Source organism: Bombina bombina, chromosome 2, assembly GCF_027579735.1.
Source record: "Bombina bombina isolate aBomBom1 chromosome 2, aBomBom1.pri, whole genome shotgun sequence".
NCBI classification, from domain to species: domain Eukaryota; kingdom Metazoa; phylum Chordata; class Amphibia; order Anura; family Bombinatoridae; genus Bombina; species Bombina bombina.
Genome location: NC_069500.1, coordinates 251,936,198 through 251,948,257, shown reverse-complemented (window position 1 = coordinate 251,948,257; position 12,060 = coordinate 251,936,198). Strand labels below are relative to the sequence as shown.

Here is a 12,060-nt window from a genome sequence, read left to right as displayed (position 1 = left end):
CATGCTGATGATGGGGAGAAATTCCCCGAAAACGTTTCATTAAAAAAGTATTTACTTGCTTTATCCAAAGACCTGAGAGTGCGACCATTTTTTCAGGAATATTTATTACATCGACCAAAAATAGGAACCCCTAGGGGAACCGTGAACGGGGTGCGCTGACAAAAAATATATGTTGATAACAAATAGTAAAAGTGATTAATGTCTATGGACAAACCATATTAGTCCATATGAAGAAATGGTGCTGTGTCTTTTGCAACAATATTACCTCTGGTAAGCCTTTACATTATTCACCTATTTTGGCTTTGAATCTACAATATCACGCTATGTGGCGCCCTCTTTGTTATTTCTAATTTACAGACACCTTCCACCTGAAGTCCAGAGGAGCCTCTGGACTTCAGGTGGAAGGTGTCTGTAAATTAGAAATAACAAAGAGGGCGCCACATAGCGTGATATTGTAGATTCAAAGCCAAAATAGGTGAATAATGTAAAGGCTTACCAGAGGTAATGGCACCGTATGGTAACCGGTGCTGACAGGCAGGCTAACACTTTCAGTGGCTAGCACACTGGGTGGTCTCCGGCAAGCTGTTCACAGGTGATGTTCAGCGTTTCTTTGATTGGCGTCTGTGCGGCTGAAACCTGAGACGCTGCGGTAGAGCAGATACTTTGATGCCTTATCCAGGAAGGCTCAAAGGGAGAACCAAGGCAAAAAACAAATGGACAACTTCCGTATATTTAAAATCAGTAGATTTTAATCCATAAAAACTGCTACGCGTTTCTAGACCATAAACCGGTCTTTTCTTCAGGCATACAAACAATGGATACAAATTTTTTAAAATATTTACCTAATATACAATTAAAAACGGAAGTTGTCATAGTTTTCAAAAAAGGACCAATGGGACATGAGTGAATATTCTGAATCTTATTCATGTTGATTGGGCTCAATAGCCTGTGTGCTTCATTAACATTCGCAACTAATATCCCAATGGAATGTTTTTGACTTGTACATCTTTGTCTGCTGCATAAACTTGAATGTTCTAAATAATACCTGCATTATAATGTACAATAAAATGTTTGATTTTCAGATCTAAATACTATATGAATCATGTATGATTATGTTCATGCTCTATGTGATGTCATGTGAAAAAGAACATGAAATAGTTAAATAGCAAATGTTTTGTATTTAAATTGACAGTGAAGTGTGTTAGGTTGTTCCGATTTGAACTATAAAAGGATATGCGTGAAAGTGTATAATGAAAAAAAGAATGATGTGTATTGGTCATGAACCAGCAGTGCTGTTGAGGAAATAAAATAATAAAATTTGTGTCATATAGAATTGTAACATGTACGTCAAAATTATGCTCAATTTTGGCATGATAGGCTATAAAAATTGGATATAATTGCAATTTACTGAAAAAACAAAAAACAAAATACTGGCATTAAATGGCAACAGGTGAATTCTATTCTATCTATCACTCCGATTACTGTAAGGGGCTAAAAAATTGATATAATATAGACTTGAATAAAGCAAGACCTACAGCTGTGGAAATCAATACACAGAGGTTCTTAAGCATGCATGTTTAATAAAAACATGTAAGAGTAAATAACTAGTATATGTATCTGGTATTACACTTCTGTAATAAATAATTCAAACGAAAACTTTTCTTTGTTTGACTATTTTTGATCTCGTAATGTCTGAGCTTCTGTCAACCTACAGCTGTGGATATCTGTACACAGAGGTTCTTCAGCAAGCATGTTTAATAAAAGCATGTATGTGTTAGTATGAATAACTAGTATTTCTGTATGTGTCTCTGGTGTTATACTTCTATAATGAATAATTCAAGCATAAACTTTTCTTTGTTTGACTAATTTTCATTTCGTAATATCTGGGCTACGTATTGTAGGCCGCATATACACTCCAATAGGTATACCACAAAAGAAGAATTGCAACTGGGAAAACCAGTTGCAATTCTTGCCAGTATATCAAACATGGTAGCAAATCTTTTAGATCCCACACTACTGGTGACATATATCCCATTCAGGGATTTTATAACTGCAATTCTTCTTTTGTGGTATACCTATTGGAGTGTATATGCGGCCTACAATATGTAGGCCGCACCTGCAGAAAAGTAAAAACAAGGTGGGGGGAACACTTGCGGAATTGCAAAAACTGCAAGAAAACGAAAATTAAACACAGTGTGCCAAACCATTGTCTGAGCAAACACCAAGGCAATCCATATACTTACAAATACACACCCATAGATTTCATTCCTAGGTCTGCAGATTATAACAGAATGAACAAACTCAGACAACGAGAAACTTTCTGGATCTTCAAGTTAAAAACACTTTTTCCTGATGGTTTAAACGCGAATTTGGATCTGGCAGCATTTAACTAACAATCAAACCTTTGACCTATGACACATACATTTTAACAATCATGCAGAATATGGCGATCATTAGGGCACTCTTAGTTTTCTATAATACATATATAATGGAATTTGCTCACATTCAATACATTTTTTCATCACTTAAACATCAAACATATCCTATAGACCGATGTAACAGTTCAAATACATGTTCCATTTTATTAAACAATATATGGAAACATGGTTACATTAGGTGCACCAGATTAACACAATCCAGTTTACAATATTATTATTATGCAAATAGTAACCGATAAAAGGGACCACACCAGACATTAAACATGTTGGATTAACTTTTTTGCACTCTTTATTTCAAAATACATCACATCAATTCTAATACCCTGAGATGACCTTTAAACCAAGTTTCTATTATATTGAATGGCTGCCATAAATTCTTACAACAGGAATTTCGAATGAATGACCTCATTCCATGCATAAATATTATAAACATTTTTACATAGAACAAGACCATCAAAATATTGATATCAATATTTTAACAATAGTATTCTTAACTTCCACTGGTCATTAATTTTCCAAACAAAAAATAAGAAATAATAACATATTCAACAGACATTTTTCATCCACCTTTTTATTTACAGAAGCCCAGATATTACGAAATGAAAATTAGTCAAACAAAGAAAAGTTGATGCTTGAATTATTCATTATAGAAGTATAACACCAGAGACACATACAGAAATACTAGTTATTCATACTAACACATACATGCTTTTATTAAACATGCTTGCTGAAGAACCTCTGTGTACAGATATCCACAGCTGTAGGTTGACAGAAGCTCAGACATTACGAGATCAAAAATAGTCAAACAAAGAAAAGTTTTCGTTTGAATTATTTATTACAGAAGTGTAATACCAGATACATATACTAGTTATTTACTCTTACATGTTTTTATTAAACATGCATGCTTAAGAACCTCTGTGTATTGATTTCCACAGCTGTAGGTCTTGCTTTATTCAAGTCTATATTATATAAATTTTTTAGCCCCTTACAGTAATCGGAGTGATAGATAGAATAGAATTCACCTGTTGCCATTTAATGCCAGTATTTTGTTTTTTGTTTTTTCAGTAAATTGCAATAATATCCAATTTTTATAGCCTATCATGCTATATGACACAAATGTTATTATTTTATTTCCTCAACAACACTGCTGGTTCATGACCAATACACATCATTCTTTTTTTCATTATACACTTTCACGCATATCCTTTTATAGTTCAAATCGGAACAACCTAACACACTTCACTGTCAATTTAAATACAAAACATTTGCTATTTAACTATTTCATGTTCTTTTTCACATGACATCACATAGAGCATGAACATAATCATACATGATTCATATAGTATTTAGATCTGAAAATCAAACATTTTATTGTACATTATAATGCAGGTATTATTTAGAACATTCAAGTTTATGCAGCAGACAAAGATGTACAAGTCAAAAACATTCCATTGGGATATTAGTTGCGAATGTTAATGAAGCACACAGGCTATTGAGCCCAATCAACATGAATAAGATTCAGAATATTCACTCATGTCCCATTGGTCCTTTTTTGAAAACTATGACAACTTCCATTTTTAATTGTATATTAGGTAAATATTTTAAAAAATTTGTATCCATTGTTTGTATGCCTGAAGAAAAGACCGGTTTATGGTCTAGAAACGCGTAGCAGTTTTTATGGATTAAAATCTACTGATTTTAAATATACGGAAGTTGTCCATTTGTTTTTTGCCTTGGTTCTCCCTTTGAGCCTTCCTGGATAAGGCATCAAAGTATCTGCTCTACCGCAGCGTCTCAGGTTTCAGCCGCACAGACGCCAATCAAAGAAACGCTGAACATCACCTGTGAACAGCTTGCCGGAGACCACCCAGTGTGCTAGCCACTGAAAGTGTTAGCCTGGCTGTCAGCACCGGTTACCATACGGTGCCATTACCTCTGGTAAGCCTTTACATTATTCACCTATTTTGGCTTTGAATCTACAATATCACGCTATGTGGCGCCCTCTTTGTTATTTCTAATATTTATTACATGTTTGCACCCAGGCAGATGACCACTGGAGGGTAACACTGTACACCGGATGGGAATATATATATATATATATATATATATATATATATATATATATATTTTCTTATAATTATTATTATTATTATTAAGTTATTTTACTCTACGGTCAAGAGTTTTTTTCCTAGACTAAACCAACATATTGTTCAGTTTTGGTGCCATCAAAATACTTGAGCTCTTATTACAGACAAAAGTGTTCCCAGAACTTTTGTAAAACTTATAGGAGTAGTAGCCAGGCCAAATAGTAGAGCAGCAAACTTAATTTTTTTTGTCTTGATAGGCAAACCTTAGGAACTAGTGATGGTCCTTTTGGATAGAAATATGAAGGTAAGCATCCTTCAAATCTATCATTGATATATATATATATATATATATATATATATATATATATATATATATATACGTATTGCCCTAGTTGAACAGGGGGTATAATTGTTCGAATTTGTTTCCATTTTGAAAGTAGGAAACCTGAGGAATTTATTTAGAGTTTTCAAACCCAGGATAGGCCTGAAATTTCCCTCTTTTTTTGGAACTATGAAAAAGGTTGTAGTAAAAACCTTGGCTTTGTTCTTACATCAATTTAAATGCAGAAGGTTAAAAGGTAGACCAGGGTTTGACCAGTCTTTGGTAAAAATTTCAGTTATAGCATCAGGGACTGAAAAAACGTCTGGAGTTTCGACAGAAGGTTTAAAAATCAAATACGAGTGTTTGATGATTTTTTTCTTCAGGAGGCTTAGAGTATAGAGTACATAAAACCTCTTTTAAAAGAGTTTGAAGATGTTCCAACTTAAACATAAAAGAGGAGGATTCTTGTCACTTGCTCCTGATCATCAGAAAGTAGTTCACCTATGGATGATGGATCTGAAGTGTTAGAATCTGAGTGTAATGCAGATTAGAATTACAAACTGCGTATAGAAGCCAGAGCGCATTATAGTAGCACAAATAACAAATACAGAAAACGTTATTAAAAATGTTTAAAGTAATAACACCCCAAAACAAGGAAATAGTGTGCATGTAATAAAAATGGTCCTTACATCCCCTTAAAGTGTTCATGCCCCATCTCTAGACTAAAATAACATAATAAAGTCCAGTGTGAATGTGATAAAATAAAATATGTCTGTAATAAAGTATGTGTCCCCAAGGCTTTGATGTATCATTACAAATGACCTACTAATAGCCTGTGGACTATATGAGTGAAAATGTGTAAATTCATACCTGAACTGCACACATTCTACCATGCTTAAAAGCTACAGAAATGACTGCTTCCACTAGAAAATCCATCCAGTGCTGAGCATATTATAGCAGAGGATCTATTTGGGGAGTACATCAACAACCAAACAAAAGGAGGCTAAGGGACCAGTCCCTACAACACCTGTGGCTGGCTCCCCTCTGCTTCTCAGTAACAGCTCTCTGAGGGGGTAAATTGGCCCTCAAATCTGTCTGAGAACCCCTTTCAACAAAGAATCTGAAGCACCTCAATTCTTCACCTTACTCCTGGGAGGCAAATATTAGACTGGCATATCAGTGAGGTGGGAGGGATGAAGTGCTCTTAGAAGCTTTGGGAAAACTTTGCCTCCTCTTACTGGCCAGGAGTTGAATCCTAGGAGCAATATATATATATATTTTGACTGGCTGCTATGCCCACCCCCTAGCACCACTGCACCTGTTGCTATAATTGTAGTTCTACCTCCTTCCCTTTCATGGTCTCCTACACCTTAGATATAGATAAAACTATTGTAGCAGTCACTGCACCTTTTTTTTAGTCCAGTCCAGTTCAGTGTCCAATGGCATTAACCTTTATTCATTATACATTTTTTTATTGTGGCTTTGTGATTATTAATTCAAGTTTTAATATAGATTGCTTAAATAACTATACCGTCATTATTTTACTTTTCTTAGGACTGGAACGATTGGAGAAGTAGAAGCTCCGTGTAATAATGAGTGCAACTGTGCACGCTCTTTTTATGATCCAGTTTGTGGATCTGATGGAGTTCAATATTTTTCTGCCTGCTATGCAGGTTGTATTAATGTTACAGTTAATGGTGACAAAAAGGTACAATAAATTATCTATAAATATACATTTACTTTTATATTTTTAAAGCAAAACATGAATTATCTATGATCTTTCTATCATCCATCTATCTATATATCATCTATCATCTATCTATCTATCTATCTATCATCTATCTATCTATCTATCTATCTATCTATATGTATCTAAAAAATATCAAATAGTCAAATCAGGAAGAGACATGACAAATTTTTTTCTACCACACTATAAAGTAGTTTTTTACTGCAAAATTAAAATAAAATAATGCATTCAAGCAAAAATCAACCCTTAATGGCTAAAAGGTGTATATACAGTATATGTACATGTGTATGTATATATGTGTATGCATTTGTATGTATACCTATGCACACATACATAAATACATACACATATAGTATATATATATATATATATATATATATATATATATATATATATGCACACAGTGAGCCATATTATTTTATTTTGGCTTTTTGAATGAAATGGAAATAGCATGCTATTAGGGGGTTAAAAGGGTGACTGGAGTCAGGGGGGGCCCTCAGGTTAAGATAACACACTTGCCCCAGGAGTCTGGGGCATATTTTCTTAAAAAATAAATATAAATATAACTAGCACTAAAAAAAATGAGCTGGCTCGTAAGCTTACATTCCTTCTTTTTCAAATAAAGATAACAAGAGAACGAAGAAAATTTGATAATATGAGTAGATTAGAAAGCTGCTTAAAATTGCATGCTTTACCTGAATCATGAAAGAAAAAATGTGGATTCAGTATACCTTTAAGGGGAAGATTAATGTATCTTATTTTTTTTTCTGTAATATGAACAGATACAGATACACATAAGTCAGTGAATGCAATATAGGATTAAAAACATATATATTTTTTTTTCTCTCTGTCCTTTAATCATAGGTTTTTAGTAACTGCGAATGCATTAGAGAACGCATCCCCAAAATACCAGATTTTGGAATCGTCTTCAATGGTTCAACCGCTTATTCGGGAAAGTGTGAGGCAAAGTGTAAAAACCTACCCTTATTTATGTCATTTTTCTTTTTTGTGGTTGTTACTACCTTTATGACAGCTACTCCAATCACTATGGCCATTTTAAGGTAAGAAAAATTAGAACAAATGTAATTTTCTTCTATGTTAGATTTGCTATAAAATATAAACATTCATGAAGCACATAACAGCAATTGTCTTAATGCAGTATCTGATTATACATTTTATGTAGCTTTTTTCCCTAAACAGTTGTATCTATCCTTTTAATTCATTCCAGCCAAGCTGAGTTTCTCCAAAATTATTAATGTACTTGGTAGTTTTTGTCAACTGAAGGAGTTGCAGGTACACACGTGTGGCTTAATTTATATTTTTGAAGTAATTATACTTAAAGGGACATTAAACTGCTGTGCACAACTACAAAAGAACTGTAGCTACTCAACATGTTATTCCATTTCATCCTATTCCTGCAGCTCTTTTCAAATCAGTCTTCCTGTTTTAATAGCTTAAAGGTGGCAGAATTTGCCTCTTTGTACTGGGCACCTCCATCTTGAAGCTCAGGTACGTATTCTCATAACCTGTGTGAAGCAGTGTGCATTTGCATATCAATAAAGCTGTAAACTTTCTGACAATTGTATAATGTGCTTCAGGTTGCATGATACAAAGCAGTTTTGCTATATATTATTGTTGAATGCTTTGTAAAATATATTTTGTGTAAATGTAAAACTTTGTAAAAATTGCATAAATGTAAAGATCATGTGATGTACACTAACCTGAAGCACATTATATAGCTACAATAAAGTGACCAGTATTACTGATCTGGGAGTTTGCACAGCTTCTGTAAAGAGCTTCAGGGACAGGAAGAAATACAATAACATTCGGCTAGATTACGAGTTTTGCGTTATGAGTAAAAAAGCAGCGATAAGCCTCATAACGCTGCTTTTTTACTACCTCTGCTATTACGAGTGTTGTAGGTACAGCTGTCCCGCACACTTTTTTGGCCGTACCGCAAATTAACTTACGCAATTTTCGTAAAGTCTTTTTTCAATGGGACTTCCATTGCGCCGGTATTACAAGCATTTTTTTTAGTCTGGATCGGCAGATTAGGGGTTAATAAATATAATGTAGGTGATGGCGATGTTGGGGGTGGCAGATTAGGGGTTAATAATACCGCAAAACTCGTAATCTAGCCGATAGTGAGTAGTTACTATTCTTTTGTAGTTGTTCACAGAAGTTTAATTCAGAAGTACAGATTTGTCTTTGACACTGGCTGTTTGATGCTTTTATATATGACTAGTCAATAAGCCTGCCCAGAGGGCAGTCTAATTATTTTTTAAACTACAGATGTAGAAACAACGTATTTTGTAACTCTTCTTTTATATAAAGTTGGCAAACGGAGCATTACAAAAGCAACAACTAACCGCCTGCATCAAGTATTAAAAAAAAAACACCTCCCGCACGAAATATAACAAAAGAAAAATCCTTCACAAAGTATTAACTCCTAAACCGCAAAACCCCTACATCGCAATAAACCTATTTGCCCGATTAACCCCTAAACCGCAAAACCCCTACATCGCAATAAACCTATTTACCCTTTTAACCCCTAAACCGCAAAACCCCTACATCGCAATAAACCTATTTTAACTTATTAACCCCTAAACCGCAAAACCCCCAACATCGCAATAAACCTATTTACCCTATTAACCCCTAAACCGCAAAACCCCCACATCGCAATAAACCTATTTACCCTATTAACCCATAAACCGCAAAACCCCCACATCGCAATAAACCTATTTACCTCTTTAACCCCTAAAACGCAAAACCCCTACATCGCAATAAACCTATTTAACTTATTAACCCCTAAACCGCAAAACCCCTACATCGCAATAAACCTATTTACCCTTTTAACCCCTAAACCGCAAAACTCCTACATTGCAATAAACTTATTTAACTTATTAACCCCTAAACCGCAAAACCCCCACATCGCAATAAACCTATTTACCCTATTAACCCCTAAACCGCAAAACCCCAACATCGCAATAAACCTATTTACCCTATTAACCCCTAAACTGCAAAACCCCTACATCGCAATAAACCTATTTACCCTTTTAACCCCTAAACCACAAAACCCCTACATCGCAATAAACCTATTTAACTTATTAACCCTTTAAACTGCCAAAACCCACAATGCAAATAACTATTTAAATAACTAAGTACAGTACACTAACCTAACACCCCCTAACCTAACAACCCCTAACCTAACACCCCCTAACCTAACAACCCCTAACCTAACACCCCATTAAATTACTTAGTTATTTAAATAGTTATTTGCGTTGTGGGTTTTGGTGGTTTAAAGGGTTAATAAGTTAAATAGGTTTATTGTGATGTAGGGGTTTTGCGGTTTAGGGGTTAATAGGGTACATAGGTTTTGTGCGATGTTGGGGTTTTGCGGTTTAGGGGTTAATAGGGTAAATAGGTTTATTGCGATGTGGGGGTTTTGCGGTTTAGGGGTTAATAAGTTAAATACATTTATTGCGAGGTAGGGGTTTTGCGGTTTAGGGGTTAAAAGGGTAAATAGGTTTATTGCGATGTAGGGGTTTTGCGGTTTAGGGGTTAATAAGTTAAATAGGTTTATTGCGATGTAGGGGTTTTGCGTTTTAGGGGTTAAAAGGGTAAATAGGTTTATTGCGATGTGGGGGATTTGCGGTTTAGGGGTTAATAGGGTAAATAGGTTTATTGCGATGTAGGTGATTAGGTGTTGCTTTTGTAATGCTCTGTTTGCCTTCGCTGCATCCACCGGTATGCATCTGCATCCCGGTGGATTCCGAAAATGGCAGGGTGGTGAAAGAATCCACCTTTGGTGGATTCTTTCACCACCCTGCCATTTTCAAAAAAAGCTGCATCCAGGTGAATTCTTTTGTCCTTGCACTGCCAACATTCCATTGAGGATGCGTGCGCAACTGCCGATGGCGACGGACATTACAAACGCATTTATAGTATAGATAACTTTTATTGTTTGATTTAGGATTTATTAATCATTACAGACATAACAATCAAGTGTTTATGTCAATTATTTAAGCCAGGGGAAGCTTATTTTTATGTGTTTTATGATTTGTGACTTCTTCAACAAAGGATACCAAGAGAATAAGGAGATTTGATAATAGAAGTAAATTGAAAGTTGTATAAAATGGTTTGCTTTATCTGAATCATTAAAGAAAAATGTGGGTTTCATGTCCAAATCTTACAGCAAACACTAATGCTGTGAAGTTGGGGCTACAGCATTCTATTACACTAAGGAGCAGATTACAAGTGGCACACTAACAGTTATGTGTGAGCGATAATGGGTTTATCGCGGCTGTTTGCACATGTTCGATAGAGCAATAGTATTACAAGTTGAAAGTAAATGCGATCGCTTGAGCACAATTGAGTTTAAGACACGTCAGGATAGCGCAACTTTAAAACTCTGGTTAACTCTTTTGTGAAACAAAAAAGTGTCACAAAAACATCAAAATAACATGTAAAAGTACGGTTACACTCATAATAACACTATCTAATAAAAATTATTTTTAAAAAATGATTGCACAAAAAAGTTATAAGGACTCAAAGATATGAGTCCTCAGGTGTTAGAAAAAAAGGCTGCAAAGGGCTTTAACATAGAGATATGTATGTAACATAAACATGTCTAAAGATGTATATGTATGTACAGTATATACTGTATATATATATATGTATACGTGTGTGTACATATATATTTATGTATATACGTCTGTAAATACATACAGTATATACACATATAAACACATACATACATATGTATACAAATATATATATATATGCATTGGAACCCTTTGCAGTCAAGAAGATAAAATATGTAACATCATTTTTATGCAATATTCATTTTTAATAAAGTGTTATTCTGTGTATTTTCTGTTAATATTTCACATTCCAATGTTCTGCACCTAGGGAATATATTCTAAGTAGTTTTAAATAGATATTCCTATATATATATCTGTATAAATCTATACTTATGTATAATCTTACAAAAAAATAAATATACAGGTATATATATATATATATATATATATATATATATATATATATATATATATATATAATACCAAAATACTATCATATATATGTAGAAATATGTTTTCATGAATAAATAGAACATAGTCTATGATGTGTGTAGAACATTGGAATGTGAAATATTAATATTTTCATGTTGGGTTAGCGCACTTGAGACTATGTGATCGGGTTTGCGTGCGAGTAGGGTGTTAGTTTTTTTTTCACTTTTTTTGCTCTATTGACTTCTATGGGGTTAGCTTTCGAGCTAAAACATTTTACTTTCATCTTGAAAACGTATTTCTACCGGAGTTAGTGCATGAGCGGGAGGATTAAATACCACTCCACTTGTAATCTGGCCCTTAAAGTTGTATTACCACTATCATTTATTGGAAAGCATTTTTTTATTTTTTGAGAAGTCTATTTTTTTCTATTCCATTATGATATGACTGTAGG

General features: G+C 34.2%; 1 protein-coding gene across 2 annotated transcripts in view; it reads left to right on the top strand.

Annotated features, from left to right (window-relative positions):
• Window positions 1-12,060, top strand: part of LOC128648700 (solute carrier organic anion transporter family member 4C1) — a 185,983-nt gene that overhangs the window by 163,760 nt on the left and 10,163 nt on the right. For both annotated transcript variants that reach the window (XR_008400615.1, XM_053701516.1), the window contains exons 9-10: window positions 6,402-6,555; window positions 7,459-7,655. Coding sequence is in view for 1 of the 2 variants with exons in the window: in XM_053701516.1 (XP_053557491.1) it covers window positions 6,402-6,555; window positions 7,459-7,655 (351 nt within the window). In the remaining variant the exon portion in view is untranslated. The remainder of the gene's footprint in view (window positions 1-6,401; window positions 6,556-7,458; window positions 7,656-12,060) is intronic.